Source organism: Cibotium barometz, chromosome 47, assembly GCF_041138505.1.
Source record: "Cibotium barometz isolate CiBa-2024 chromosome 47, ASM4113850v1, whole genome shotgun sequence".
NCBI classification, from domain to species: Eukaryota; Viridiplantae; Streptophyta; class Polypodiopsida; order Cyatheales; family Cibotiaceae; genus Cibotium; species Cibotium barometz.
The window spans coordinates 15,923,617-15,940,282 of record NC_141092.1 but is presented as its reverse complement, the minus strand read 5'-3'; the positions used below and the strand labels follow the sequence as shown (position 1 = coordinate 15,940,282).

The following is a 16,666-nucleotide window of genomic DNA, read 5'->3' as shown; positions in this document are numbered from 1 at the left end:
TGTTCATGAGTTGCTTGAGGCCTTTGGGATGGAGAACTGCAAGCCTATTACTTCGCCGATGGAACCGAACACAAAGTTAACTATTAATGATCCTTGTGAGCCAGTTGATGCCTCGCAGTATTGAAAGTTGGTTGGTTCATTGATCTAGTTGCTGAACACCAGATTGGACTTGAGCTTCTCCGTGGGGCTGTTGAGCTCTTTTATGCAGACGCCATTGAAGTCTCATTGGGACGCACGATTGCGGTATCTGCAGAGTACGAAGAATCTAGGACTCTTTTACACAAGAGGGGATGGAGTCAGACTCCAAGGTTGGAGTGACTCAGATTGGGGAGGAGATCAAGACACGAGGAGATCCACTTCAGGTTACAATTTTACCCTCGGCTCAGGAGCAGTTTCTTGGAGCAGTAAGAGGCAGCCAACTATTGCCCTATCTTCGACAGAGGCAGAGTACCGGGCTGCTTGTGGTGCAGCTTACGAGGTTGTGTGGCTACGGAGGCTGCTAGGCAAGATTGGGTTTCCACAGAAGGAGCCCACAGTCATCCAATGTGATAACTAGAGTTGTATAGCTATTGCTCGGAACCCGGTCTTCCATGCCCGGACCAAGCACATATGTCATGTGCACAATGTGTATCTACCGTGTGCTACATGCACGCAGGACTAGTTTCGAGGCTTGGGGAAGCTTGGAACTAGGCAGGCTGATTGGCGAGCTGAGTTAGGGATAGACTAACGGGCGGGCACCCAAGTATGGACGGGCGGGCGTCCAAGTGCTCAGCTCGTGGCTCGGTGGGGACAGCCAAGACTGTGGGCTTGCCCACGGCTGTCATGGTTGGGAGGTGAGTCAGGCCTGCACCCCCTTGTTGTTTGTTTGTTCGTTTGTTTGCAGGTTCGAGTCTCGAACCAAGAACGATCACGAGGAGATCCGTGGGGATTTGACAGTGGCATCAGAGCATACCTCGTGAACGAGCAAGTCGGTAGGTAGAGAAGAAGAGGTCGAAGAAAGGTATGTGTTACAAAGCTTGCTGTTTTTCTGTGCATACTGCAGTTTGCAGATTTAGTAGTTTTTCTTCATCAAAGAAACCCATGTTGATGGGGATGGTAGATGGTAGGGTCGTTTGCTTTGCAAAGAAGAGGAGAGACTGGTTTGTGCAGTCGCATGAACGTAGAGAGAGAAAACAAAAAAAGCAAGTTGCTTTTGGTTGAACGCGAACGAGAGAGAGAAAATGAGAGAGAGAGAAAGAAAGAAAGAAAGAAAGTTATATTAACGTCCACACGGGAGGCCGAATCCGACCTATGGGACAGATCAGGTACATCCATTTACATTCCACTCTGGGTATCGATGCCAAAGAGGCATAAAACTGAAAAAAAAATAACTCAAAATGAACTCTTAAGACTCTTAAGAGTTTAAATTACAATGGGTGTAATAACTCAAAATGAACTCTTAAGACTCTTAAGAGTTTAAATTACAATGGGTTCTATTGCATCTAGTTCGAAATTGAGGTTCAAAATAAAAATAGCTATATTTCATCCATGGATGGATTTGCTCTTGAGGGGGGTCGGGTACGGAATTCTTTAATGATTGCTTGTCCTCCTCTGTATATTGCCCATTTGCCATTCTTTCTTGCGAGGCGAACGCTGCACTGCTGGTCGTGAAGAGCTGCTAGTCGCAAAGATCCGCTCGTTGGGCAGACGCTGGACTTTGGTGTCTATGCAGGCGGCCAGGCTTGCAGCCGGCCAAGTATGCGAAGGCGCCCAAGGCTGTGTAGGCATGCGGCGGCGTAGGCCTGCGTAGCCAGGCGGCCAGCCCCCTCCCTCCCAATTCACTCCTAGTTCATCCGCAAGGTAACTTCCCCTAATTCACTTTCGGATCATTGATTTGCACGATCACGACGCCTATATGTAGCCATAGATCCCTCCTAGAGAGAATCTTATAAACCCCGTGCCATTTAGTGACGAGGGCTACCAAGGAAGCCTGCAGGATCTCGTGGCCATGGAGCTACAAGGGGGGTGGTTCAACCTAGTGCTATGGGACGCTAGGTTGGGGCCATTGGTACCAAGCAGGCTCGCAGTAATTAGACCTTAGGCTCGGAGGTAGTTCAAGATACTGAACCTATGGTTGGGTGGTGAGTCGCAGCCACAATCCATTGCGGTCATGCGATGCGTAGGATGTCGGGTCTATGAAACCTCATTAGGGTTTCGATTCTAGGTTAGATAATCCTTGGACGTGGTCTATGGAGGTGATCGATGGAGACCTTACAATTGGTGCAATGAATTGTAAACTAAGGTAGAATGAACAACAAAAGGCACCTCCCGCAAGCGTTGTCACACCGTTCCGTTGCACTACGTGTACATGTCCCTCCTCTCACCTCACATCACTCACACACACTTACTAGCATGCATTAGGGAGAGAGAGTAGCAAGAGGATTAGCAAGAGCAAGACTCAATTGCACAATGGGAGAGTATATTGTATTATGAGAGAAATTCACTTATATACATGGCCATAAGTTCCACAAAGACATGCTTCTATGTTTAGGGCAGGAATTAGGGCTACAAATCAGCCCATTCAAGTGCTCTCATAAGTGCCACTGCCAAGCACCGGGTGGTTTGACACCCTTTTTGCCCAATATGAACACATTTAATGAATTTTATGACAAATTTTTGGGCTTGCGAAGGGCTGCCTGAATGGGGCTGTCACGTGCATCACTGCACTTGGATGCCACATGAATGGGGCTGTAACGCGCATCACTGCACTTGGATGCCACATGGACATATTTCACCAACAATTGCAAGGTCCCGAGGCTGGACACCACGCATATTCATTGTGAGCCCTTGTCCAAGGATGAGTTGCTGATGTACCACCAAGGGGTAGTCAACGTTACACATCCCGTGCATATCACGATGCTTGTCAAGTGCACACTTGTAACACTCATGTATGGTGTAAACATGTCACATCATCTCGAGTACTTGTTAGACCGCTTGGTTGGGTGCCCATCGGCAAAGTCTAGGGCAAATACAGCATGCAGGTGTATGAACCCATTGTACGGCATTAATGACACCACAAAAAGAGAGGGGGGGGGGGGGAAGCGGGGGGTGCACAAAGGGCCAAAGCTTTATTGGGCAGCTCTATTGGCCACCCATAGGGGAGCCATGGAGGATTTGGGTGCGCATGGACCATGAGCAAGGGCCCATGGGAAGGGTGCCCATGGACAGATCTCTTTAGGTGTAAAGAAGCACCCATGACCTGCTCATGACCAAGTCGGCCAGCAGCCTGCACCCTATACAAGCATGCGCATCCTTGCCTAGAGGCCCATGCCCATCTTGCCATAACTTGCATACCAGAGGCTGAATATCACTGCTATTGCAGTCATCAGCCATAAACACAACAGTGGCAGGAGGTCTACAAGCAGCCCATAGCAGCGTAAAGCAAATGCACATCATCAGCAGCCTGTGTGAACGCACAGTATAGTGCTATCCAGCAGGTGTTATATAAGCGACCAGCAACCAGCCTTCATTTACAGCATCTGTGCATATTCATGGTCAATACGGTCTAGTGCATTCAAGCCTTCCGTCAGTCTTTTTTACATTCATACAGCAATAAAGCAAATACATCTTCATGGTGGGGGCCCTTCTGAGGGTTATTGGAACCCAATCATGTGTACAGTTCTCTCCCTCTCTTCTCTTGCATAATTTCAGTTTATGACTGTTCTCTGCTAATCAAGTAAAAGGCTCCCATAATTTCAGTTTATGATTGTTCTCTGCTAATCGAGTAAAAGGTTCCCATAATTTCAGTTCATGATTGTTCTCTGCTAATCAAGTAAAATCCTAGGCCGCCCATACAGCTCTAGGCTCCTCATGGACTGGAAATTGCTGATAGAGAAACTAGAATGGCATGGAAGATCACCTGAGGATGGAAACACCATGCGGCTGGAAAGCATACATTGGATTTTCCCTTGTATGAGCTGAATTCTTGTCTTTTTCCCCTTACCATGCAACTCCTCAGAAATAGTGGCCGAGTATATGAGCTCCTGTAAGGTGTTGTGGGGATACACTGCAAGGCTCTTTTGAATGATTGGTTGCAGCCCTAACTCAAACTTTCTTTTCTTCTCGTCCTCACTAATCGTCATGAAAGGTGTGACTTTGAGAAGAATCCGCCAAAACTTTGAAACATAAGAGAAAACGGATTCGCCTTCATCCTCTGTTAGCCAATCCCATTCCTTTCGTACATTCTTCTCGAAGTGAGGAGGACAGAACTGATCATAAAATTGCTCTTTGAAAGCACTCCATGTACGGGCAGTTGTCCTATCCAAAAGCTTTGCCATCCACCAATCACTTGCAATCTCTTTAAGATGCATACCCACATGCCTGAGCATAGATTTCTCGGTAAATTCCTAAGTGCAAAAGGCTATTTCAAATTGCCTTATGAAAGCAAGTGCCTTGGCAATATCCAACTTTCCATTATAGCTCTCGAATTTGATGTCCTTGTCCCCCTTGACTTGAACTCTTTGGCCTTCTTGCTATGACGAGCATCCCGACACTCTAATACATCATCCTCCTCGTCATGTCTATGATGGCAACGGTACCCAAATCTAGGGCTGATTTCCCGTGTAATACCTTCCACTCTAGATGGAACTTTGGGGACACGAACATACCTAGAAGGTGGAGACACCACCGACAATGCATGAAGATCTTCTACATCTCTCAAATGGGCTGAAAACCCCTCATCATCCCCTCAAGCTGCATGTCGATGTACATCATCTCCTCAGGCTGCATGCCCCCTCATATCTGTTGCATGGGCTGCAAGCCTCCTCAAAACACTTGCTTGGGCTGCATGCCCACTTACATCACTTGCTCGGGCTACATACCCTCTCACATCACCGGTGCGGGTTGCATGCCCTCTCACAACATCATCGGAGTTCCCTTCATGGGATAGCCTGCGAGGCTACCGTGTGAAGATCCACTTGCCCTCATCATCGGAAACAACATCACCGCGGCTTTTTAAATAAGTAACAACCAACTCTCATGGTTTGTCGATTCCCATCTGTTGGGAAATTGCATCAAAAGTGACCACATCAGCCTTGACATGAGACTTTGATTCAATGACCCTCTGTACATCATGATCCCTTTGCAAAGCACGGAGCTCTTCAAGCTCATTCATCAAGGCATCAATATCCTACTCATCCTCAGCCCTGGCAGACAACAGTGGATCATTATCCGCCAAAGCTCCAACATGATCCCTGTCTCTATCTTCTTCCCGCATGCGGCGAGAACGGGTGATAAGAGTCCTCCACAGAATGATCTGACTGGCTGGCCATAATTTATCTTCCTGCTTTTCAGAAAGAAAAGAATTTTCCATGCCCCGGAATCGCTCTCTATCAGTTTCCCAAGTATGATACCAAATAGACTGCAAGGGTGCAATAGTGCCCCTACATGGACAGGAGGGCCACGAAGTCTTTCCACACGCTCACTGCCGCTTAAACCAAAAGTAACCTCTTTCGAGGCGCGACAATAAGACGAGGGCTACCTCAGAATCCCAACCTTCTCTCACGGATAATGACTTCTTACAGCCATATCCAGCATCATATTAGGCACAACTGTGTAGAAAGCCAGGCTTTGATACCAATGTAAACGGAAGGGCAACTGCACACGAAAAATCATATGAATCATGAAATCTGAAAATACACATAAGCATGCCAGATAAAACAAGATGACAGATCCGCCCAGTACACCACACTAGGGGCCAAAAGATGGGCTGACCCCCCGCCTTTATGGTTAGATTACCAAAAAGGAGTCTGCTTCCAATACAACTTAGCGGCCCAGGGTTCACCACTTGCTGCACCTGTTTCTTCCAATACAATATGAAAACAAGAAAACATAACATAAACTGAATTTGCTGACAATTCTCAGCACAAGTGAGCATTCCCAGCATCAAGCACATGCAAGACAACTATGGACAGCCCATAGCACTCCCACATCAGCCCGGGACAACTCAACATAATCGTCTTCTTCCTGTCTAGCTCATAGAGCAAGTCAACCAGCCCTCAAAGGCTGTCTACAGCAGTCAACCAGCCCTCAATAGCCACAGAAGAAATCGACCAGCAGCTACACACAAGCCAAAAGGTCTTCAAACGGTAAAGGATCTCTTCCCAACCCTTCAATTAGCTCTTCCTCCTGTTTATATGCCCTGGCCAGCAGCTTTTCAGACCTGTAAATAGCCGGCCGGCAGTAGGAGAACCTGCAAACACAGTCGACTAGCCTCCTATTGACACCTAGTAGGTTTCTGTCGCAATAGATGGCTGCAGCAGGCTGTAACACAGAGAGAAAACCAATCGACCAGCTCCATGCACCCCAAAAAAGCATGCGCCTATCCCAGAACTAGAGTTTTCTCCCATAATAGGACTTCCCTGCTGAAAATAGCCCACACGTGTGCTTTTCTGGGCGCCTACTTGAAGGAGGCCCAAATATTGTCCAATGCCCGCCACCATGTGTATTAAATAAGTCTTGCTCAATGCGTACTCACTTATTAAGTTGTCTGGTCACTTATAAGTGAGTGTGAACCTGCACCAATAATTATTAGCATGTGAACTCATAAAACTGTAAATTGAGTTTTTGGGGATACTTACCACCTACAAAACACATGTAGACCACCTATCAGTCCCAAACAGGTGTGCACATACATGTCCACAGGGTGCCCAGGCGTCCCCGCCCCATGGACAATGCAGGCAGAAATCTCAGGCATTGTCCAAGCAAACAAGACAAGTCATCCAAAGATAAAATCAAAGTCATGCACACATGAGTGCAGCTAGACTGGAAGAAACACCCATCAGCTCAGTTGTATCCGATAAAATGTCCTCGGCTCATGATCCTTTCGGAACCTTCCCAGAACATAAATACAAAAGATCTCCAAGATAGCTAGTCCCAAAGAATTTCATCATGTCAAGCTCCATGAGCCATACATGTACACCATGTCAAGCCCCACAAGCCACACATGTACTATCATGTCAGGCTACACCAGCCATACATGACTGTCATGTCAGACTCCAGAAGCCACACAAACACACCATGTCAGGCTACACCAACCATACATGTATGTCATGTCAGGCTCCACATGCCACACATGAACAGTAGAAAAATAGAAGCTGTAATGAATTTTGTGTTATTCTCTCCCTCTCTCCATTCCATACGTCTTGAATAATTTCAGTTTCTGATTGTTCTCGGCTAAACAAGTAAAAGGTGTCAAAATACGCAGCGGAGATGATGACCAGATCTGGGAACACAAGAGCAAAAAAACGCAGGCAGAAAACAGCACAAGAGAGAGATAGATGTAGGCGTGTAACTCTGCTCCGATATACACAAGAAGATCCCGGTATGATACAAGTGTGGTATGGGGGCTGGGGGCCTATTTATATGCCCCCACAGCAGCAGTCGGCCTGCTGTAGGCAGCCGACTGGCCCTGAGAACTCCACGACCAGCATCAACTCCAGTCCGCCAGATCATCAACAGTCGGCCAGCTCTGGCATGGGGTCGTGGACCAGTTCAGCAGTCGGCCAGCAAATGGGCTGCCTCCCAAGCCACAAAAAATGGAAAAAATAGGGGAAAAATGCGGGGAGTGAGGAAAAATGATAAAACACCTCATAAGGGCGGGCACACCCACAACAAAGGCCCTGGTGTATAAATCTAGACAGGAGATGACTTCTAACACCCCCTCTCAGCTCCTGGCTGTGAAACCAACGACAGGGAGCTGGGGTGCCGCCTGAGCAAATCCTGAGAGAGCGACTTCGTGAAGAGGTCCACCGTACTGTCCTCCGTCGAACAGAACTCTAGCAAGATGTCATCAGCACAACGATTTGTTCACGAACAAAGTGCCTCTGGATGACCATGTGTTCCTCCAGCGGAAGCCCAAACCTGCAATGCAACCTCTGCATCCTCACCACCTCACAAGCAGCATCACAAACAGCCCGGTTATCTGCCTCTGTTCTCGACAAGGCAAAAGATGACTATCTTCTACTGCTCCAAAAACCTGCTCCTGGGCCTGAAGTAGAGCTCCTCGTGTCACAATCTCCTGCCCAAACTAAGTCACTCCTACCGTGGAGTCGGACTCCATCCAACAATCCCCCTCCTGTGTACAAGAGTCCATGATCCTTCGCATGCCGCAGAAACCACAGGAAACGCAATCCTGCCTCCAAAAGAGTCATCCGCAACCATGAGCTCAACTGCCTCATCAGGAAGCTCCCGTCCAAACTGGTGTCCATCAACCAGATCAATGAACCATACAGCTTTTGAGTCACAGAGACATCACACTGCTCACAAGGATCAACACCTGTTACGGTGCACAAACAAGTCCTGGAAACCTGCTGAAGACCACGCAAGGCCTTCTAAAACCTGTCAACCACCCCCTCTGAGTCCGGAACCACAAAGCTTGGAGAAACCACCTCCTTCTGCAAGTAATCACCTGCTACCTGCTTGGCTTTCCGAAAGGTCCCCGTGGAAAGAACATCCTCATCTACTGGAGGTTCTATGTCCCGAAAACTACGAGACATCAGAGCATAAGTGACCTGTTCAGCTTCCTCTGACTGTCGAACACAAGAACTACCAACAGCAGTACTGGAAAGTTCCTGCCAACTGCTGCCATCTACTGGCAAGCTATCCACCACCTGGTCTCGGAGAGCCCGCACCTACAGCGTATCCACACTTAAGTGGCCATTACCAGACTCCCACTCATCACAAACCTGAGGACCTGGGAGAGAGAGTGCTATAAGCTTGTAAACTCCATTCTCCACTCCGCCTTCCCAAACCACCTGGCCTGTTGCTTTGTCCCGGAGAGCAACAAAATGCTCATCAAACTCCACCCGTACGCCAGTCTTGCAAACCTGATGCACTGACAACAGATGAAAACCAAGTGACAGAACATACAACACCTGGGAGGAACGCTTCCCCCCTCTGCCATCGGGAACTATCTCCATCCTGCCCTCACTGTGAACTGGGATAGTGGATGTATCTCCAGTAAGAATATGACCAGAAAGCCTGCAGAGATCTTGTAAACCGGAACGGGAAGGAGTCATGTGCCTGGAAGCACCACTATCGAGAATCCACTCCCGAGTATCCGTTGCGGAGAGTCCTCCAATCTCCTCCCTGCCTGAAGAAAATGAAACATCGGTGTCCACCACCTCCAGGTGCACAAAAGCCAGAGTCTTCATGATTGCTGCTGAGGAATCTTCACCCTTCTCGGTCTTCCGCTTGGGACACTGCCTCCAGTAGTGGCCTTTCTCGCCACAATCATTACAGGTCCTCTCTGCCTTTAGTTTCTCGCGGTCAGAAACGGACTTCTTCTCAGAAGACTTCTCCGACGAAGCCTTCCCTTTACCCGTGTTACGGCCTTTTGACCGTTGGCCAGTTAAGGACTCCGAACCTCCACCTTGAGGAGGGTTCGTGAATCGTTCCTCCTGGTCCAGGACCATGGGCACAAGCTCCTCCCACATGATGGTGCTAAGCCTACCACTGGTAATCAAAGACGAGTAAAATGCTGAGTACGAAGAGGGCAAGTGCGACAGCAACGTTATGGCCATGTCCTCTGAAGATATCTCCTTCCCAGCCTGAAGAACTTCCTGCTGAAGAGCCTGCAACTTGTTAATATGCTCCCGCATCGTCGACGACTTTGCAGGGCTCATAACCCGCATCTGTACTTCCAAAGAAATCCTCTTCATGGGTGATACCCTGTCGTACAGAGAAGCCAAATGCTGCCATATACCTCTGGCTAGCATCATATGCTTTACATGATTGATTACCTGTGGTGTGCAGTTGAGAAAGATAAACGAACAGACCCTGGCGTTAGCACGATCCCACATGTGTGTCTGAGCCTCCCGGTCCTTTCGGATCGACGGTAACTCCCCTTCCTCAACTTCCGGCCGTGGAGCACCAACAACGACGAAATCTGCGAGGTCGTGAGACTCCAGAACAGATTCCATCATAACCTTCCATATGCCATAGTTGCTCCCGTCCAACTGACGGTCCACCGGGAACGTGGGGAGTGTCGGGATCTTCACATGTCTCTCAGCCATCTCAAACAGATCTGCCATAGCGGGGATGTACACTGAAAAGGGGTGGGTGGGTGGGAACAAAGAAGAACTAATACCTGCAAGTGGCTGTCCAGCAAATCAGCCCGCCTTCCTCTTGATAGAATGTGCAGCGGAAGAAGGGAAAGTGGAAACACAGGAGGGAGAGAGAGAGAGAAAGATGGAGAGGAAACACAGGTGAGAACCTGCTCTCAATATCATCATCAAAAGGAATACATGTCCCGAGCAAGAGGGGAGAACCTCGTAAGTGAGGGACTGCAGCTAGACAAGCTAGGCAAGCAATGCAAGCAGTCCCTCACTTACGAGGTTCTCCCCTCTTGCTCGGGACATGTATTCCTTTTGATGATGATATTGAGAGCAGGTTCTCACCTGTGTTTCCTCTCCATCTTTCTCTCTCTCTCTCCCTCCTGTGTTTCCACTTTCCCTTCTTCCGCTGCACATTCTATCATGGTATCAGAGCGCCGGTGATTTTCAGCGTTGGATGCTCCCTCCTATACCTCTTCATATCTGCGTTTTTTCTGCCCCTGGACAGACCTGCGTTTTTGTGTTTTCAGCAAGGACAACAGCACATAGGTTGCTGCGTTTTTCTTCAGGTGGCTGTCTACAGCAGTTTTCAGCAGTTCTCAGCATTCATACCCCCCCTGTAGTGCTGGTCGCATGTTTTGTACAGGCCAGCAGCAACATATTTGCTGCGTTTTTTCTTCTACAGGTTTCTGATGCTGATTTGCTGATCTGAGGCTTGGGTGTACCTATTTCTCCAGAGTGTTTCCATATTCAGCCCCTTATACCTCTGCGTTTTCAGATTTGCAGCCATGGTTGCTGCGTTTTTTCTGAACCGATCTTGCTGGTAGCTCTACCTTCACTTGGGCTTCATCTGTTGGACCCGAAGGTACCTTCTCTTCAGCGTTTTTCCTCATAGGAGGTGTGGACACTGGTTGGCCTGAATTTTCAGGTTTGTAGCCCTTGTTTGGCTGCGTTTTTCTTCTCCAGTGGACACAGATCACTTGCAGAGGGGGTTTCTTGATTGGATTGTGGCTTTGGAGGCAGTTTAGTACTTGAGGAGGATTCTGAATTTCTGATTTCAGTCAGCGTTTTGCTGATTTTGGAGCAGCTATACCTGTGTTTTGTTCCTGGCCTACACGGTTTCCCGGTTTCTACATGTTCCTTGCCTTCAGTTGGCGGTGGAGTGTTATTTTTGCTGGATAGCAGTGTTTTGGCTGCGTTTTGCTTCCCATAGGAGTTTTCTACACTCAGAGGGGGCCTTTCTCCAGCTACTTCACTTGAGGATCAGTTTCGGGAGTTGTGCTGTATCTTGGAGACATTCTTCTTTGACAGGAGTTTACAGTTATTTGGAGGAGAGCAGTGATCTTTTTAGAGATCCTGAGCAGAGTTTATTTTGTCCGAGCTTGTGTTCTTTGCAGTATTTGCAGAACAAGGAGGGTGTTTTGCCCTTTTGCGGTGTGATCCTTTCACATGGATCTTTTATCTGTTGCTGATTCTTGGGATCTGGTTCTACTTCTGGAACAGTCTTCTGCTATCCGTGATGCTTTAGAGGACTTTGTTGCCACTGCAGTTTATATTCCTGCTTCCCTTCCTCATTGTGAGGAGTCTACCTCTGGCTCTCTTTGTGATGCTTCTGAGGATGCCCCTCCCCGTGCCAGTTCTGATGGCTTGTTGTTTTGGAGGATGGTTTTTTGGACCCAGTGGGATGCTTTGGATCTGTGGTTGCTAATCGTGCCTGGGGCACAGTGGTACTTCCAGAGTTTTTTGGATTTGTATCAGTATCAGGTAGGGCTTGTACCAGTCCGACGATATCATTTTTCAGAGGGGGATGTGGAGTCCTTTCATCTTGCGATGCCCACCTCAGTGGCGTGTACTTATGTACAGCATTGGGCAACTCATGTTATGGAGTTTGAGCAGATGGACCCCATATTTTCTACAGAGTCTACACATCTTGTGATGCCGACCTTTTCAGAGGATGCTTTTATACAGCATTTGGCTACTCTTGGTACAGAGTTGAAGCAGATTGACTCTATTTCTTTTGAGGGTTCCAGTGAGGAGCAGTTTGCTTCTCCCAGGATTGATTATATACAAGATCTGATCTTGGTTGGTTATGAGGTTTTTCATACCTTCTCCAGGCTGGATACACGACATTCGACTTCGGGGAGTGTTCTTACACTTGGGTTTGGAACCATTATTTGGAGCAGCACGTCGCAGCCTATATGGTTGTTTTCTTCCAGAGGAACGGTGTACCTGGCAGCTTGTTCTGTTGCTTTTGTAGCGGAGTTGCTGAGGAGATTGCTTGTGGAGCTTTCTTGGTACCTGTTTCTGCAGTCTTTCATCTTTGATCGAGGACGGCGTCTCTGGCTTCTTGGAGTTTGCTCAGCATCCGGTGCTGAGAGGGGGTGTTAGACATCATCCCCTACTTGCTGGCTTCCTATTTGGTGTCCTATTTTAGCCTCTAGGGCTGACCATGTTAGTCAGAGGGGCTGGTCACCCCTCACTCATATTTTACCCATATTTATTCCCCATTTTATAGTCTTGGGATTTTTCCCAGTCGTGGAGGTCTTTTATCCCTAGTCGGCTGCCTTCATGTAGAGGTATATATAGCCGGCATGCCTCCCTCATATTTTCACTGCTTGCATTGCTTGCCTAGCTTGTCTAGCTGCAGTCCCTCACTTACGAGGTTCTCCCCTCTTGCTCGGGACATGTATTCCTTTTGATGATGATATTGAGAGCAGGTTCTCACCTGTGTTTCCTCTCCATCTTTCTCTCTCTCTCTCCCTCCTGTGTTTCCACTTTCCCTTCTTCCGCTGCACATTCTATCACCTCTTGCTTCTCGTCTTCCCGAACAGTCCAAAACAGTCCACCAATCAGCCACAAAACAGTCCCCCTCTTGCTCACACAAATCCCAAGAACTATCTAGAGCCTAGGGCTCTGATACCATGTCAGAATACGCAGTGGAGATGATGACCAGATCTAGGAACACAAGAGCAAAAAAACGCACGCAGAAAACAGCACAAGAGAGAGATAGATGTAGGCGTGTAACGCTGCTCCGATATACACAAGAAGATCTCGGTATGATACAAGTGTGGTATGGGGACTGGGGGCCTATTTATATGCCCCCACAACAGCAGTCGGCCTGCTGTAGGCAGCCGACTGGCCCTGAGAACTCCACGACCAGCATCAACTCCAGTCGGCCAGATCATCAGCAGTCGGCCAGCTCTGGCATGGGGTCGTGGACCGGTTCAGCAGTCGGCCAACAAATGGGCTACCTCCCAAGCCACAAAAAATGGGAAAATAGGGAAAAAATGCAGGGAGTGAGGAAAAATGATAAAACACCTCATAAGGGCGGGCACACCCACAACAAAGGCCCTGGTGTATAAATCTAGACAGGAGATGACTTCTAACAAAAGGTTCCCATAAGCTTCCGTATGTAACAGGATCAATTGTAAGCCTATATAGAGGGGGCTAATAGTCAAAATTAAGCATTCGAAAATTGGACCAACAATCCTCAATTCTGGATCACCATTAGGCAGCCTCAAGACAGCAATTCACAACACATAGGGCAACCAGTTTAGTCATTAGCATGCAATAGAAGTTAATGCACAGTATTCAAGTGTCTAGATATACTTCTCATTCAAGTCAAAGAACCTTGTGTCAGTTGGACAAATGGTTGAGCAAGGCTTACAAGTCACTTATTATGAACAAGGATGCTTTGTTGAGGACTAATTTGAGGACTTCAAACTCATTACAAAAGATGCTAGACTCTTCATGCTTGATGCCTCAATACCACAGATACACGCAGCCATATTCATGTGGGAATGGTCAAATTGTAATCATAGAGATATGGCGCAAGCGCATTGGGCATGTCAAATCTCAAGGTTGAAAAAGACGCAATCAAAAGGCATTGTGAGTGGTTTGCCTAAGGTCAAGGTTACCAGTTCATCTACTATTTGTCACATATGCCAATTGAGACCCAACAGGATACAGTTTTGCTAGAGCCAGAATCAATTTCCGAGATACACTTTTCAAAGTCAAACGAGTTTCTCCGGATACAGTGGGGGAAGCGGATCAGACTATGAGTGATGCGGCAATTCCCATGACAATTCCTTCGGCAACAGATCTATCGGTGATTTTGCCAAAGCATTTGGAGCAAAGCCAAAACCTACCATTGAGCGTGACCCAAAGAGAAGCAAAGAAGCACGGAGCAAAAGTGCATCATGTGCTCCTAGTTTAGCAAAAGAGAATGTCGCGTGCATGCCCAAGCAAAGTTGCACATGGAAACGCTTTTCCCTTGCAGCCGCCTTTTAGGGGTAAAATATGGAGCAATTTGGGTAGTTTTGACAGCCCAATAGGTGCCAATGGATGGGACAAAAGTTGGGCACAAAACATGAACATGTTGATGACTTTTTTGATGACAATCTTGACCAGCATATGACCTACTCCTATATAAAGGCAAGTCAATCACCTAAGGCATCCATTAGCTAGAGTCTGCAAGACCATAAGAAAAGGCAGCAAGGGCACCTGGTGGATCACTAGAGAAGCTGAAAATCGGTAGGACAGAGCAATTCTCATGTGCATTAAAGCATGCACAAGTGGAGGACAGCCATGCATTGTAGCTAAATTGCACAGCATACGAGATCAGATCTTAGTGTAAATATAGCATTATACAGTAGATTAGGATTTCACATCTCTTGTCTCTCTTCTCTATTGTGTGTTTGTCCACAATAGGATTCATTAACTCCATGTGCTTGAGTAACTACCGCACACATGTAAGAAAGAGCTTTTTTTGGGTGAGTTACCATGTCGGAGATATGTGGAAGAGTAGCAAGCTCCCTTTATTCATCTACAAGACTATACTCACTACCCACTTTAACAATTCACATATAAAACTAGAATCCAGATGTCTTTTACATCCTTCTAGTCTCTCAGTGACATCTAGGTTGGAGCACAGTACCAAGGCAACAGCTTTATACTTTAGACAGTATTCAAGGTTCAAGAAGAATCATGTATATTGAACAAATTTTAGAATCCTTAAACAAGTCCGCCCTTCTGTGGTGTAGACCTACATAACTTCTTGCTTTTTCGTCTCCTATAACATTTGGTTCAAGTCTTCGAGAAGATCTTGGGATGTTTCAGCAATTTCCTCCTATACATCTCTATAATGGGCTCATACACACAATTTTCTGTATATTAACAAGCATGTCCTCCCAAAGAGACTTCAATAAACCTCCTGATTAAGCTCAACAGCAGAAACGTACCGACCAGTGTGAGTCAGATAATGCCAAAGTGAAGATAAGTTGCTCCAACAGCTCTCCATGCAGTTGAAAAAGTACATCATCACAGCCATCCATCATTCCATTATCAAAGAGGACAGAAGCTAACTTAACAGCTGCTAATCGTGTGCGCCAATTTTTTGACGTAAGACCTCCAGTATCCCTGAGCTCAGGCCACATGCAATTCAGAGTAGCCATTAGCTTTCCATACATCTCTTTTTGCGCAGAGCCGTTGTCTTCCCTCTTCTCCTCCACAAGCTCCTTTGATGCTCTGTGAAGCCCCTCCACAAGATCTTCTGATGCCCTATGAAGCTGTGATTTCATGATTTGTTCAACCATAGCTAACTTTTTCAAGCATTCCAACCATGGAACACCTTGCCTGGGCGCAACTAGGCTCAAACGGGTGGCAATCTGAGCACCAAATCCCCTGTGAAATGCGGCATCGCAGAGAGTTTTGCAACATGCGATCCATGTCAGAGGAGACTCGTTCTGCCTAGAAACAATGCCTGTTGAGTTTACATCCTCTGCGAGAAGCGATGTAGGGATGACCAGCTTTGACTGGAGGTCCTGAACCAGGCTTTGGTAGCTTTCGTTGTTTTCAGTTGTCTCTGCCGCAGAGCTCGAAAACCTAACCCTCACCCTAGCTGCATCATCACTAGTCGGTTCACGAACGCAGGAAGTCGAGCAAGTGGCTTTGGAATGAGAAGTTCGCCTGTCTGTTTGTGTTTGCGCCTCTTCGGTGGGAGCGATTTTGGCGAGTTGGAGGATGAAAGAGATGGCGGCAGCAGAGGCGGCGACTAAGTACTCCGCTTCAGTTTCTGAGACGTTGCGAGACAAGAGCTTCTCGCAGGCTGAGGTGAAGACTGTAAGAACAGCAAGCAAGTCTTCGTCTTCTGCGAGGTGCGAACTGCTGCTTTCCATGGCACCTTCGAAGCGCCAGCCAGGCCCGGCCTGCGTACTCTTAAACCTGCAAAATCTGCACTTGAAGATTTAGAAGGCTCTTTATAAATGCCTTCAAATTTGCACTTGAAGGTTTAAAGCCTAGAAGGTTCATTATAAATACTTCAAAGTGTTTGATTATGAGGGTCAAAGTTTCTCATTATTTGGGTGAATAGCATAGCACTAGAAGTTGAAGGAAATCAATCCTTTAAACCCTTGTTCCTCCAAAGCTTCATTCTCTTTGACAGCCAATGCCCATCAGCCATGTGTGTTTAACCACCCGTCGCATGGCAAGCCACCTAAGAAGCAAGATCACTCCAAAGCCTAAGACAACAATAGCTCCAACTCCTCGGAAGGAAATATTCCTCCTCAACATCTCCC

The 16,666-nt window shown here is 47.3% G+C and overlaps 1 protein-coding gene across 5 annotated transcripts in view; it reads right to left on the bottom strand.

Annotated features, from left to right (window-relative positions):
- Nucleotides 1–16,379, bottom strand: part of LOC147611411 (ARM repeat superfamily protein) — a 121,616-nt gene extending 105,237 nt beyond the window's left edge. For 4 of the 5 annotated variants that reach the window (XR_015263750.1, XR_015263751.1, XR_015263752.1 and 1 more), the window contains exon 1: nt 15,332–16,378. Coding sequence is in view for 2 of the 5 variants with exons in the window: in XM_086784499.1 (XP_086640625.1) it covers nt 15,332–16,267 (936 nt within the window). In the remaining 3 variants the exon portion in view is untranslated. Of the gene's footprint in view, nt 1–15,331 lie in introns of all 5 variants that reach the window. The other variant, XM_086784498.1, reaches the window with a different exon arrangement.
- Nucleotides 16,380–16,666: the final 287 nt, after the last annotated feature.